This window comes from Mytilus trossulus, chromosome 8 (genome assembly GCF_036588685.1).
Source record: "Mytilus trossulus isolate FHL-02 chromosome 8, PNRI_Mtr1.1.1.hap1, whole genome shotgun sequence".
NCBI classification, from domain to species: Eukaryota; Metazoa; Mollusca; class Bivalvia; order Mytilida; family Mytilidae; genus Mytilus; species Mytilus trossulus.
Window position 1 is genome coordinate 5,483,105 of NC_086380.1, and position 16,122 is coordinate 5,499,226.

At 31.9% G+C, this 16,122-nt stretch overlaps 1 protein-coding gene across 1 annotated transcript; it reads left to right on the forward strand.

Moving 5' to 3' along the window:
• Positions 1 to 651: 651 nt before the first annotated feature.
• Positions 652 to 12,692, forward strand: LOC134681539 (uncharacterized). The gene is made up of 5 exons (XM_063541182.1): positions 652 to 1,033; positions 8,903 to 9,023; positions 9,735 to 9,850; positions 10,583 to 10,841; positions 12,365 to 12,692. Exons 1-5 carry the CDS (start codon positions 652 to 654, stop codon positions 12,582 to 12,584), a joined length of 1,098 nt encoding a protein of 365 aa, XP_063397252.1. The 3' UTR covers positions 12,585 to 12,692.
• Positions 12,693 to 16,122: the final 3,430 nt, after the last annotated feature.

Sequence of the window (16,122 nt, forward strand, 5' to 3'; positions counted from 1 at the left end):
TGAGATCACCCCTAGTTATTGGTGGGGTTCGTGTTGTTTATTTTTTAGTTTTCTATGTTGTGTCATGCTTTCTATCGTTTGTCTGTTTGTATTTTTAGCCATAGCGTTGTCAGTTTATTTTCGATTTATGAGTTTGTCTGCCCCTTTGGTATCTTTTTTTTACCTCCTGTGTCCTTTGTCGAAGCAAACACTATATTTGTTATAAAAATGCTTTACAGGAAAAAATATCGATCACAGAGTTTCAATATACTACAGAGTTCACTTTAAAGTATATTCTTTACACAGTCATTGTAGTACACAGACCTATCGCACAAGTAACTTAGTACATGGGAATCGTTGTTTCTATTTCGGAGAATCAATGAGTTAGGTAAATATATTTTTATAAATGCACATCTATAATTGGTCTTTCACAGAAGAAAAACACCACGATAAAGTTATTACGGAAATACATGATCCAATAATAAAGAATTGAACAACAAAAAGACATTTTTATTGCATATTTAAAACGGATCCCCAAGCCTGAGTGATATCGTCTTTAAGTTCAGGAATGCAGATCAAGTATAGTATATACACAATGTACATAAACACGAAGTTTCAATGAGTTGTTAATCGAACAGGTACAGGTGCATCCATCGTTAAAATCAAAACAAAATGGTGAACAAACTGGTTGCTCTCCTTTTTCTGTTTGGATCTCTTCATGCAGACGATACTTGTGAAGAAATTACAGCACCAATGTGTAAGAATTTCGGATATACTTTGACCAAGTTCCCTAACAGTTTCGGTCACGAAAAACAGGATGACGCTGGACACGAAATACACCAGTTTAGTCCATTAGTACAGACCGGATGCAGTTCTTACTTACAACAATTTCTGTGCGAGCTGTATATTCCTAAATGTAATCCATCTACACCCAACACTCCGATCACATTACCTTCCCGACAACTCTGTGAGAAGGCAAAACAAGGTTGCGATTCAACAGCCTCAGATTTGGGATCTTCATGGCCCGAGGGGCTAACATGTGATAAATTTGGTAGTAAGTATATAATTTATAGTTGCATTAGTAGTAATTAGAGCTGAAATAAATGAATGAGAAGTACGAATATCCAAATAATAATATGTAACTTACAATATCTGGGTTTGTCGTTGGTTCATGTCTGTCATATTTGGTTTTTTTTTTCATACATTGTTTTCTCATAAATTGTTTCATATTTTTGATGTCGGGCATTACAGAGCCAACAATACGGTATGCGTTTTTCTCAGTGCATGTAGTCGACTCGAACATCTAAAGTTTTTGGCAATAGTGTTCATTTCACACATAAAGTCTGTTGTATTCCTGTTAAGGTTGTCTGGCTGGCTGTTCTCGTATTATTTCAAGACAACTGAACTACATCAAAATTTCAATAATCTCACAAAACAAAAGTTTAGTTTTACATTCGATACGAGAGCATACGTCTCAAGCGCAGAATGCTTTCAATATATTTATTCATCTTTTAATGATTTTACTTTAGTATATATCTGTTAAATGCTTCACATTGTAGTTTATAGGAAAGTTTTACTGCTTACATTTGTACCTTGCGGTATGAACATTTTCCATTATGATTTGTAGTTATTTCCTTGTACGTGTTTTTTGTTTTGTTCTATGGCCTGAAGCTTAAATATCTAATTTCTGAACAGGCTATCTGAAAACTGGCTGCTCGCGTAGTGGCTGCTAGCAAATTGGCTGCAAGCTTGAGTCTGGTAATTTCTATCCATAACTCGTTCTTTTTTTGTTGAATTTATTTATATTTCTTACAAGTTTGATCGTTTATATCAATATACAATGTTATTTCCATTGTTTTATGCAATGAAGGTCTACATATAATAGTAATGATGCAGCTGATTTAATAAGTTTATGTAAATAAATCGAAAAAAAAACTTCGGTTTCATTATAGTACAATCTGAATAAAATTTGGATCTATTATAATTTTCATTCGTATAGTTCTGAACATAATATTTAATTTCATGATGCTTGATGTATAGGGAAAACGGAAGTATTACATTTCCCAGCATTAGGTTGGCCTTTTGTGTACCCAAGACAGGGCGAAGGAAGTCAACTTAAGAACGCTGTGATTGGATGTATTAAAGGGTACAAGTTATTTTTTCATTTATCTTTTAATAACTGCAGTGTGTATATTTACAATATAAATTTTAGAATCTATTGAAATATTTTCTAGTGAATTATTCGAAAATGTTGCATAATTAGTAAAGGTTGAATCAAGTGCATTTGGTTACTATGCAATTATTCTAAAAATAGTAAAATCACGTGAAGGCCGCGTGGAGTCTGCATGCACAAAGCGTGATAGATATTGTTCGGAACCAAATTGCGTTCTGAAATTCTCTTGACTTTTTATTACTTTAACATATTCCCAATCATTTATTTATTTAGTATATTGATATATAATAAAGCCTGACGAAAGTTCATTCTGTTGTTTCGGGATTGTTCTTAAATACTCGGATACATCGGGATTTTTCAATCTCTAAATTCTGAAAATCAAGTGAAGGCTGCTTGGAGTTTGCATGCAGCAAAAAAAGTGAAACCTTTGGGGGAACAACGTAAAAGTAGCATGTTCTGACAGAATATTAGACTTAAGTGAAATGTTTTTGACATCTCTTTTGAAAAAGATCAAAATGGCTGCCGTTGATATGGACACAGCAAAGTTTGAAAAGTGAACCATTTACGGCCTTCAACAATGAGAAAATCAAATGCATTATATTTAGTTAGAATTTGTTGAAAAAATATGAAAAGTGAAGCATTTACGGGCTTCAACAATGAGCGAAACCAAATGCATTATATTTAGAAGTTGCTTTAAAAACTATGTAAAATGAAGCATTTTCGACCTTCACCAATGAGCTAATAGCAACTGTTGCCTAAAGAGTGTTTCAATGGAAGTCGCGAATTTCTGTATTCTTCCCATTATGATGTCATTGGTCTGTATTCTTTATTTTTGTTTAATTATTTTGTTAAAATTTCTTCATACTTTACCACCCTATTAGCCTTTATTTTTTATATTGGGGTATAAAAGCGTATAGTATGCATTTACAGTTTAAGATGCCATAAATAAATTAATATAATTTCTGACACTATAAATTCTGTTAATAAGATATTTATTTAGGCGCTCCATATAAATAACATGATAAGAATCAATCAAGTTCATATGGACAGGTTACTCGGACATTTTTCTATCAATAGAGAATCAGGTGAAAGCTGCATGGGTTCTTATTATAGGACATTAATCACGACCAGGTCAAAAATGTTGCATAATTAGTAAAGGTTGAATCAAGTGCATTTGGTTACTATGCAATTATTCTAAAAATAGTAAAATCACGTGAAGGCCGCGTGGAGTCTGCATGCACAAAGCGTGATAGATATTGTTCGGAACCAAATTGCGTTCTGAAATTCTCTTGACTTTTTATTACTTTAACATATTCCCAATCATTTATTTATTTAGTATATTGATATATAATAAAGCCTGACGAAAGTTCATTCTGTTGTTTTGGGATTATTCTTAAATACTCGGATACATCGGGATTTTTCAATCTCTAAATTCTGAAAATCAAGTGAAGGCTGCTTGGAGTTTGCATGCAGCAAAAAAAGTGAAACCTTTGGGGGAACAACGTAAAAGTAGCATGTTCTGACAGAATATTAGACTTAAGTGAAATGTTTTTGACATCTCTTTTGAAAAAGGTCAAAATGGCTGCCGTTGATATGGACACAGCAAAATTTGAAAAGTGAACCATTTACGGCCTTCAACAATGAGAAAATCAAATGCATTATATTTAGTTAGAATTTGTTGAAAAAATATGAAAAGTGAAGCATTTACGGGCTTCAACAATGAGCGAAACCAAATGCATTATATTTAGAAGTTGCTTTAAAAAATATGTAAAATGAAGCATTTTCGACCTTCACCAATGAGCTAATAGCAACTGTTGCCTAAAGAGTGTTTCAATGGAAGTCGCGAATTTCTGTATTCTTCCCATTATGATGTCATTGGTCTGTATTCTTTATTTTTGTTTAATTATTTTGTTAAAATTTCTTCATACTTTACCACCCTATTAGCCTTTATTTTTTATATTGGGGTATAAAAGCGTATAGTATGCATTTACAGTTTAAGATGCCATAAATAAATTAATATAATTTCTGACACTATAAATTCTGTTAATAAGATATTTATTTAGGCGCTCCATATAAATAACATGATAAGAATCAATCAAGTTCATATGGACAGGTTACTCGGACATTTTTCTATAAATAGAGAATCAGGTGAAAGCTGCATGGGTTCTTATTATAGGACATTAATCACGACCAGGTCAAAAATGTTGCATAATTAGTAAAGGTTGAATCAAGTGCATTTGGTTACTATGCAATTATTCTAAAAATAGTAAAATCACGTGAAGGCCGCGTGGAGTCTGCATGCACAAAGCGTGATAGATATTGTTCGGAACCAAATTGCGTTCTGAAATTCTCTTGACTTTTTATTACTTTAACATATTCCCAATCATTTATTTATTTAGTATATTGATATATAATAAAGCCTGACGAAAGTTCATTCTGTTGTTTCGGGATTGTTCTTAAATACTCGGATACATCGGGATTTTTCAATCTCTAAATTCTGAAAATCAAGTGAAGGCTGCTTGGAGTTTGCATGCAGCAAAAAAAGTGAAACCTTTGGGGGAACAACGTAAAAGTAGCATGTTCTGACAGAATATTAGACTTAAGTGAAATGTTTTTGACATCTCTTTTGAAAAAGGTCAAAATGGCTGCCGTTGATATGGACACAGCAAAATTTGAAAAGTGAACCATTTACGGCCTTCAACAATGAGAAAATCAAATGCATTATATTTAGTTAGAATTTGTTGAAAAAATATGAAAAGTGAAGCATTTACGGGCTTCAACAATGAGCGAAACCAAATGCATTATATTTAGAAGTTGCTTTAAAAAATATGTAAAATGAAGCATTTTCGACCTTCACCAATGAGCTAATAGCAACTGTTGCCTAAAGAGTGTTTCAATGGAAGTCGCGAATTTCTGTATTCTTCCCATTATGATGTCATTGGTCTGTATTCTTTATTTTTGTTTAATTATTTTGTTAAAATTTCTTCATACTTTACCACCCTATTAGCCTTTATTTTTTATATTGGGGTATAAAAGCGTATAGTATGCATTTACAGTTTAAGATGCCATAAATAAATTAATATAATTTCTGACACTATAAATTCTGTTAATAAGATATTTATTTAGGCGCTCCATATAAATAACATGATAAGAATCAATCAAGTTCATATGGACAGGTTATTCGGACATTTTTCTATAAATAGAGAATCAGGTGAAAGCTGCATGGGTTCTTATTATAGGACATTAATCACGACCAGGTCAAAAATGTTGCATAATTAGTAAAGGTTGAATCAAGTGCATTTGGTAACTATGCAATTATTCTAAAAATAGTAAAATCACGTGAAGGCCGCGTGGAGTCTGCATGCACAAAGCGTGATAGATATTGTTCGGAACCAAATTGCGTTCTGAAATTCTCTTGACTTTTTATTACTTTAACATATTCCCAATCATTTATTTATTTAGTATATTGATATATAATAAAGCCTGACGAAAGTTCATTCTGTTGTTTCGGGATTGTTCTTAAATACTCGGATACATCGGGATTTTTCAATCTCTAAATTCTGAAAATCAAGTGAAGGCTGCTTGGAGTTTGCATGCAGCAAAAAAAGTGAAACCTTTGGGGGAACAACGTAAAAGTAGCATGTTCTGACAGAATATTAGACTTAAGTGAAATGTTTTTGACATCTCTTTTGAAAAAGGTCAAAATGGCTGCCGTTGATATGGACACAGCAAAATTTGAAAAGTGAACCATTTACGGCCTTCAACAATGAGAAAATCAAATGCATTATATTTAGTTAGAATTGTTGAAAAAATATGAAAAGTGAAGCATTTACGGGCTTCAACAATGAGCGAAACCAAATGCATTATATTTAGAAGTTGCTTTAAAAAATATGTAAAATGAAGCATTTTCGACCTTCACCAATGAGCTAATAGCAACTGTTGCCTAAAGAGTGTTTCAATGGAAGTCGCGAATTTCTGTATTCTTCCCATTATGATGTCATTGGTCTGTATTCTTTATTTTTGTTTAATTATTTTGTTAAAATTTCTTCATACTTTACCACCCTATTAGCCTTTATTTTTTATATTGGGGTATAAAAGCGTATAGTATGCATTTACAGTTTAAGATGCCATAAATAAATTAATATAATTTCTGACACTATAAATTCTGTTAATAAGATATTTATTTAGGCGCTCCATATAAATAACATGATAAGAATCAATCAAGTTCATATGGACAGGTTATTCGGACATTTTTCTATAAATAGAGAATCAGGTGAAAGCTGCATGGGTTCTTATTATAGGACATTAATCACGACCAGGTCAAAAATGTTGCATAATTAGTAAAGGTTGAATCAAGTGCATTTGGTAACTATGCAATTATTCTAAAAATAGTAAAATCACGTGAAGGCCGCGTGGAGTCTGCATGCACAAAGCGTGATAGATATTGTTCGGAACCAAATTGCGTTCTGAAATTCTCTTGACTTTTTATTACTTTAACATATTCCCAATCATTTATTTATTTAGTATATTGATATATAATAAAGCCTGACGAAAGTTCATTCTGTTGTTTCGGGATTGTTCTTAAATACTCGGATACATCGGGATTTTTCAATCTCTAAATTCTGAAAATCAAGTGAAGGCTGCTTGGAGTTTGCATGCAGCAAAAAAAGTGAAACCTTTGGGGGAACAACGTAAAAGTAGCATGTTCTGACAGAATATTAGACTTAAGTGAAATGTTTTTGACATCTCTTTTGAAAAAGATCAAAATGGCTGCCGTTGATATGGACACAGCAAAGTTTGAAAAGTGAACCATTTACGGCCTTCAACAATGAGAAAATCAAATGCATTATATTTAGTTCGAATTTGTTGAAAAAATATGAAAAGTGAAGCATTTACGGGCTTCAACAATGAGCGAAACCAAATGCATTATATTTAGAAGTTGCTTTAAAAACTATGTAAAATGAAGCATTTTCGACCTTCACCAATGAGCTAATAGCAACTGTTGCCTAAAGAGTGTTTCAATGGAAGTCGCGAATTTCTGTATTCTTCCCATTATGATGTCATTGGTCTGTATTCTTTATTTTTGTTTAATTATTTTGTTAAAATTTCTTCATACTTTACCACCCTATTAGCCTTTATTTTTTATATTGGGGTATAAAAGCGTATAGTATGCATTTACAGTTTAAGATGCCCTAAATAAATTAATATAATTTCTGACACTATAAATTCTGTTAATAAGATATTTATTTAGGCGCTCCATATAAATAACATGATAAGAATCAATCAAGTTCATATGGACAGGTTACTCGGACATTTTTCTATCAATAGAGAATCAGGTGAAAGCTGCATGGGTTCTTATTATAGGACATTAATCACGACCAGGTCAAAAATGTTGCATAATTAGTAAAGGTTGAATCAAGTGCATTTGGTTACTATGCAATTATTCTAAAAATAGTAAAATCACGTGAAGGCCGCGTGGAGTCTGCATGCACAAAGCGTGATAGATATTGTTCGGAACCAAATTGCGTTCTGAAATTCTCTTGACTTTTTATTACTTTAACATATTCCCAATCATTTATTTATTTAGTATATTGATATATAATAAAGCCTGACGAAAGTTCATTCTGTTGTTTCGGGATTATTCTTAAATACTCGGATACATCGGGATTTTTCAATCTCTAAATTCTGAAAATCAAGTGAAGGCTGCTTGGAGTTTGCATGCAGCAAAAAAAGTGAAACCTTTGGGGGAACAACGTAAAAGTAGCATGTTCTGACAGAATATTAGACTTAAGTGAAATGTTTTTGACATCTCTTTTGAAAAAGGTCAAAATGGCTGCCGTTGATATGGACACAGCAAAATTTGAAAAGTGAACCATTTACGGCCTTCAACAATGAGAAAATCAAATGCATTATATTTAGTTAGAATTTGTTGAAAAAATATGAAAAGTGAAGCATTTACGGGCTTCAACAATGAGCGAAACCAAATGCATTATATTTAGAAGTTGCTTTAAAAAATATGTAAAATGAAGCATTTTCGACCTTCACCAATGAGCTAATAGCAACTGTTGCCTAAAGAGTGTTTCAATGGAAGTCGCGAATTTCTGTATTCTTCCCATTATGATGTCATTGGTCTGTATTCTTTATTTTTGTTTAATTATTTTGTTAAAATTTCTTCATACTTTACCACCCTATTAGCCTTTATTTTTTATATTGGGGTATAAAAGCGTATAGTATGCATTTACAGTTTAAGATGCCATAAATAAATTAATATAATTTCTGACACTATAAATTCTGTTAATAAGATATTTATTTAGGCGCTCCATATAAATAACATGATAAGAATCAATCAAGTTCATATGGACAGGTTATTCGGACATTTTTCTATAAATAGAGAATCAGGTGAAAGCTGCATGGGTTCTTATTATAGGACATTAATCACGACCAGGTCAAAAATGTTGCATAATTAGTAAAGGTTGAATCAAGTGCATTTGGTTACTATGCAATTATTCTAAAAATAGTAAAATCACGTGAAGGCCGCGTGGAGTCTGCATGCACAAAGCGTGATAGATATTGTTCGGAACCAAATTGCGTTCTGAAATTCTCTTGACTTTTTATTACTTTAACATATTCCCAATCATTTATTTATTTAGTATATTGATATATAATTATCAAAATTCAAAATCCTACGGAGAAAAAGATGGGCTCTGTGTAGATATCTTTTGCTTATTATGTCTTTAATTTGTATTTAAGATGACCCGACTTTAGATGAGGATGAGGATGACGAGCAACCTTCATCAACGTTTCAACTAAGCATTAAATATTCCTCTAATGCTATAACCTTTGAATCCTGCTGTCACGTGTATTATTATTCGTAAGTATGATACAAATTACCGATACATTGCAGTTTGTTTAGTGTTGTATGTTCAACTTGTCTTTTAGGTCGGGGTTTATTTTAACTAAAATGTTCAACATTTATGTAAAACATGGATTTTTTAAAATTTTAATTTAAAGCTGTTTTTTTTTCTATTAATTCGAAATGAAAGAAAGTCTTAAATTACACGTATTATAAGTTACTTGGTGTGCTAGTGACATAATACGATGTAAATGGGGTAAGTAAATTCCATGTGGGGTAAGAGCGAAGCTAGATTCTGAATATCATTTCCTTTGATCGATATTTCCTGCTGGGGATTAAAAAATCCTTTTACGTATCAAATGACAACTTACGAAAAACAGAGGTTCGAACAACTTGTCAAGACCAAATTCAATACTTTAAGACATTTTTTTTTATAGTATTATACATTTGAAAGCTATTAAGAACAGATCACTTTATGCTTCATTAAAAAAGGTTACATGCATTCAGTGCAATTAAACGGGTTATTAAATTAACTTTTCAAAGTCATCTGACGGACTTCTAAAATTGTTGAGGTCAAGGTTGAGTTACTTGTGCGCACAAGATAGTAACTTAATTGTGCGCGCAAGTTGTAATTTTATTTTTGCGTGGCACTTCAGGGCTTCTGTGTGTCATAGACGTTTCTTTTAAAAGTTTTAAAAAATTCTTATAAAAATGTCTATACCTTTGTAGACAAAAGACATTCTTCTTGCCTTCGGATGAAAACGTGATGGTGAAAACAGCAGACGTTAAATCGTCCAATGAGCCTAAAGTCACGTGGAAGAGGGAAAGCGGATCTAGACGAAAAGGTTAATATTTGTATTTTGTATTAAAAGCAATTGTTGTTTCAAATCTTTAAAAAAATATAATAATGCTGAAATATTAAGAAACCGAAAGGGAGGGGCGATAACTAAACATATATTTTGGTGAATAGAATAACAAGTGACGGAATAGCAAAATACAAACCATATATTTTCCAGAACGTATGTGATTAGCAATTTCATACGATGTGATCAAGTAATGATTTCCGGAAGAATACATCATATTGTTAATGACCTTTAAGTTTGGCTACCACAGTGATAAGTAATATTCCATGATCACAAGCTGAAGAAAAACGTGGCTAAACAAACAGAAAAACAAGCCTACCAATATTTTAATAGAAAATATGTGTTCCATTTGTCGTAAAAACGACATCTTCAGACTACGTCAGGAATTGTCATGCCAATTTACTATTAAGGTTTTCGTAAATATAGAAACACCCACTTTTTTGTTATCCTTACTGCCTATTTAGTAAAATAATTGTTTACTTCATCAATGAAAAGTTTTTAATCCTTTTGATTTCAGGTTACTTTTAATAATTTATACCGGCCGAAAACTAAGTTTCAAAATTTTCTTAAACACATTATTATTGTCATAATGTAACTGTATTTATAGTTAAACGTTATATAGCATAATGTACCTTTAAAAATATGTCAATTTTGCCAGACTGATTATTTTCGCTGCAAATTTTGATAACACCAGACCATTTGTTATTTTTATAGGTGATTATTCGACTTTGCTTATGGTAACTGGTTACACGGAGTCTTCTAACAAACAAGACAACCAGCCTCATATTTACACCAACTGGATGGTAGCTAACATTGCTAACGGACAGGTCTCAAGTGGAATAACAGTCAAAGAATATGAGGGTCCACAACCAACCCCTAACACTGACAATAAAGTTTACTTCCTATTATATCATCACTCAAAATCTCTAGAAATCTCTTCATTAGGAAAATACAGCAATCCGGAAAACTCAAGGTAAAATGTCCAAAAAAAAAATAATGCCTTTGAATAAATTGAGACAAATGCGAATTAATATTTAAGGTAAATGTGTAATAAACTTCAATGTAAATAAATAGAGATCAAAAACAACTAATTTACAATAAAACCAAAGGTTCACTTGTATGAACTTATTTTTAATACTTGTCCAGATATTTCGTCTCTCTTTATAATTTGGCATGTCTGGAATTTGGTATGATCAGATGGCAGATCTGAGATAATCTCTATTAAATAAATTCAACATTTTTCTAAACTTGGAGCAAATTTAGTTATGATAGGTGATGGTTTAAAACATTCATTTATTGGATATTAATACCGTGTAACGCCAATTGCTATGTGAATTCCGAATAAAGGATAAATTTTAACAATGATTTTTCATTATTGCTAAATGTCGTCTCCCGTCAAATTCTGCATGTGAAATATAGCTACGGAAATTCAACAAAATATTAATTGGGTTTGTCCGGGAAAATCGTTTGATCTGCTTTAAGATTTTTCTTAGGTTATATAATTGTTTCATACAAAATCACTATACTTTGAGATGGCTTAAATTAGCAAGATCTTTCAACAGCACAAACATTGATTTTATGAAGTAAGGCAAACAAATATATACTGCGATCCTGCTTCCATGCAGGTAAAATTATTGATTTACTTTATTTGTTTACATCTATTATATAGAGAAGTACACTTGTATTTTTCGGTATGTCCAGTGGCATAGGTTACATTTTCAAAATCACTTTTAAATCACTCAGGTAATTATGATCAATCTTTAGCGAGCATTTTCATGTAGCTCTGACGGAAGATTTTTTTTTTAAATGACGTTTTTTAAGTGGACACTGTGGCTCTTGGCAAGCTACTTCTTTATCCCGATATATATAAATCAGGCGTGGGTGTGGGTGCTGTAGGTATATATAATAATACGGAGATGTGATATGATCTCCGGCGCAGAGTTCATATCCGTTCCATACATGCTCCGCAATACTGCACTTGTTTGAGTGTAGTGTTACAAAGTATTGAACGGAACGGATATGATCTATGCGGAAGATGTGATATGATTGCCAATGAGACAACTATCTACCAAAGTTCAAATTAAGTTGTTGTAAGCAATCATATGCAACCATTCGCCAATTAGCAATGAGAAAAACCCATACTCTGTGGTTACAAAAGTATGCATAATCCGCATGCTTCCAATATAATCAGATGATCAGATGGTCCTACATTTCTGTATATTTGTATATCCTTTTGCCCATTACTATCTATCTATTCTTTACAGTTATTGCCCATTATTCTCTATTCGTGATATTTTAGCACCCAATTATATCCTATTCCTAATTTTTAAGGCTTTTTGCAATTCTATATATTTTGGCCCATTTTTGCAGTATAGTCATAGTATTTCATATTCTGTAATCACCACTCGGACCCTCAAAATACGAAGTTAACACTGTAAACTCTTTCTAAAAACTATATTTGAATGATAATTAACATAATCGAACTTATGTATTTAGATACCAGCTGGATATAGACGCCATCTTGAAGGACAACAAAATGGACTTAACAGCGTCAAAGTATATGTTAATGGAGGTCGATGAATATTCTCGGTTCAAATCGATTCAGGACTCACATAGGCCCGAATCTGAAGTTTGTAAAGGTGTAGTTGGATACCCAAAACTATGTGGAAAGACATTACGAAAGAATGTTCCTTTAACGATCAACAGGAAGAGATAGATAAACAATATCTAATGTATATATTAACATTTCAGTTGCGAGTGATATGATCTGTGATACTGGTAACTGTTTTGTGTCATATTGTTGAAATTGAAATATAGTATAATTGTACAGAAATGTTTTTGTGTGTGTTTGTTTTAATTATATAAACAATACAAAGATTATATTGAATTTCATTGAATTTTAAACGTTAATAAAAATACGGTCATTGCGAACGAGTTAGTATAAATAAATACTAGAACATAAGATGATGCCAAAGAAATATCACCTTCCGAAAAAGGAAAATTAACGATAGGAAATGAAAAATCGTCCCTTTTGTGGTAAATTTTGACGGTTACCTACTGAGTCCGGCCATAAACAATACTTCATAACAGTACAAGAAGTAGTCTGATATGAAAGGGGCACACATGGTACCCATACGAATACCTACAACCTCTCAATTAACTTAAGCTTAAAAAAAAAGGTTACCTATTAAGAATACAAAAGCTATAGAATATGTTTTTATATTTTTTTTGTCATTTTGTCGTCTCTCTATGGTGTAGCAACGACAACGCATGCAACTTCTTCTTTCTTGTTTAAAATTCTTTTCTCCGCCATAAATATGCGTGAAATATTTGCCACTGTAGTTCAGAAAACAACAATCAATCAATCATGACATCTTACAAAATAAGTAAGGAGTAATTTTTTCCTTGTGAAAATTGCAGACGTGTGAACGTAAACAAAACCATTTAATACTGCTTCCATTTCGTCCATGTTCATTCCATCACGTAAAATATTTAATTTCATTCCATCCCGTAAAAGTGTGCATGAAGAAAACGTCCGTCGAAAATATGAGCGTTTAATTTTTTTTTCGACTATGTCCGTTATTGATTACCAGACTTTTACTGCATCTTCATAATGATACAACCATTGAACATATATTTAGTTCATTGAACCGAGTTAAATCTGATGCTTTTACTGAAAATAATGAATAATCTACCGATTATAAAGAAACCGGGACCACTGAAGGTAATACATAATGTACTGCAAATGATATTGAACCTACTAACAAATGCAGTAAATATAACGTTAGAAGTACCGAGCACAATTTAAATACCACTGCAAATAATAATGAAACTACTAAACATAATAACCAAAGCACCAGACATAATTTCAATACTACTTCACACAAGTGACATAATGTAAAAACTACTGAACATAATGCATAAAGCACCGATCATATTAAACAATGAACACCAGAAGACAGTCATGGCGTTCCATACTTGACAACAGTGAACATCTACAATTTCAATGTGTTAATGCGAGCTTTATAATTTGAAAAAATGATATTATTTCAGTAGAGGATTGTATCAGAAGCAGTATTGGCCACCACGCAATGTTTGTCCTGTATATTGACATCATGTATACTGATACACAATTACTGTCCTGTATACTGATATCATGTATACTGATAAACCATTACTGTCCTGTATATTGATATCATGTAAATTGATCACACCATTGCTGTCATGTATACTGATACACCATTACTGTCCTGTATATTGCTATCATGCATGTATACTGATACACCATTGCTGTCCTGTATACTGATATCATGTATACTGATACACCGTTGCTGTCCTGTATACTGATATCATGTTTACTGATATCATGTATACTGATACACTATTGCTGTCCTGTATACTGATAACATGTATACTAATACCCAATTACTGTCCTGTATATTGATAACATGTATACTGATACACTATTATTGTCCTGTATATTAATATCATGTATACTGATACACCATTGCTGTCCTGTATACTGCTATCATGTTTACTGATACACAATTACTGTCTTGTATATTGATACACCATTACTGTCCTGTATATTAATATCATGTATACTGATATACAATTACTGTCCTGTATATTGATATCATGTATACTGATACACCATTGCTGTCCTGTATACTGATAACATGTATACTGATACACCATTACTGTCCTGTATATTGATAACATGTAAACGGATACACAATTACTGTCCTGTATATTGACAACATATATACTGATACACCTTTACTGTTCTGTATATTGATATCATGTATACTGATACACCATTACTGTCCTGTATATAGAGATCATGTATACTGATACACAATTACTGTCCTGTATATTGATATCATGTATACTGATACACAATTACTGTCCTGTATACTGATATCATGTATACTGATACACAATTACTGTCCTGTATATTGATATCAGGTAAACTGATACACAATTACTGTCCTGTATATTGATAACATGTAAACTGATACCATTTACTGTCCTGTAAATTAATAACTTGTAAACTGATACAACATAACTGTCCTGTATATTGATATCATGTATACTGATACATCGTTACTGTCCTGTACATTGATGACATGTATACTGATACACAATTACTGTCTTTCATATTGATATCATGTAAACTGATACACAATAAATGTGCTGTATATTGATTTCATGTAAACATATCCACCATTACTGTCCTGTATATTGATATCATGTTTACTGATACACGATTACTGTCCTGTATACTGATACACAATTACTCTCCTGTATCTTGATATCATGTATACTGATACACAATTACTGTCTTGTATATTGATAACATGTAAACTGATACACCATTACTGTCCTGTATATTGATATCATGTTTACTGATACACAATTACAGTCCTGTATATTGATACACAGTTACTGTCCTGTATACTGATAACATGTAAACTGATACACCTTTACTGACCTGTATACTGATATCATGTAAACTGATACACAATTACTGTGCTGTATATTGATGTCATGTATACTGATACACAATTACTGTCCTGTATATTGATATCATGTATAGTGATACACAATTACTGTCCTGTATATTGATATCATGTATACTGATACACCATAACTGTCCTGTATATTAATATCATGTGTACTGATATACAATTACTGTCCTGTATATTGATAACATGTATACTGATATACAATTACTGTCCAGTTCATTGATATCATGTATACTGATATACAATTACTATCCTGTATATTAATATCATGTATACGGATATACAATTACTGTCTTGTATATTGATATCATGTATACTGATACACCATTACTGTCCTGTATATTGATATCATGTAAACTGATACACCATTACTGTCCTGTATATTGACAACATGTTAACTGATACCATTTACTGTCCTGTAAATTGATAACTTGTAAACTGATACAACATAACTGTCCTGTATATTGATATCATGTATACTGAAACATCGTTACTGTCCTGTACATTGATAACATGTATACTGATACACAATTACTGTCTTTTATATTGATATCATGTAAACTGATACACAATAAATGTGCTGTATATTGATTTCATGTAAACATATACACCATTACTGTCCTGTATATTGATATCATGTATACTGATACACGATTACTGTCCTGTATACTGATACACAATTACTCTCCTGTATCTTGATATCATGTATACTGATACATAATTACT

Excerpts from the sequence above, each read along its gene's own strand:
- LOC134681539 (XM_063541182.1), top strand. The coding sequence starts at position 652 with ATGGTGAACAAACTGGTTGCTCTCCTTTTTCTGTTTGGATCTCTTCAT. Across the intron at positions 1,034-8,902 it reads AACATGTGATAAATTTGGTA|ATGACCCGACTTTAGATGAG; the intron begins GTAAGTATATAA and ends TTTGTATTTAAG. Across the intron at positions 10,842-12,364 it reads AGCAATCCGGAAAACTCAAG|ATACCAGCTGGATATAGACG; the intron begins GTAAAATGTCCA and ends TTATGTATTTAG.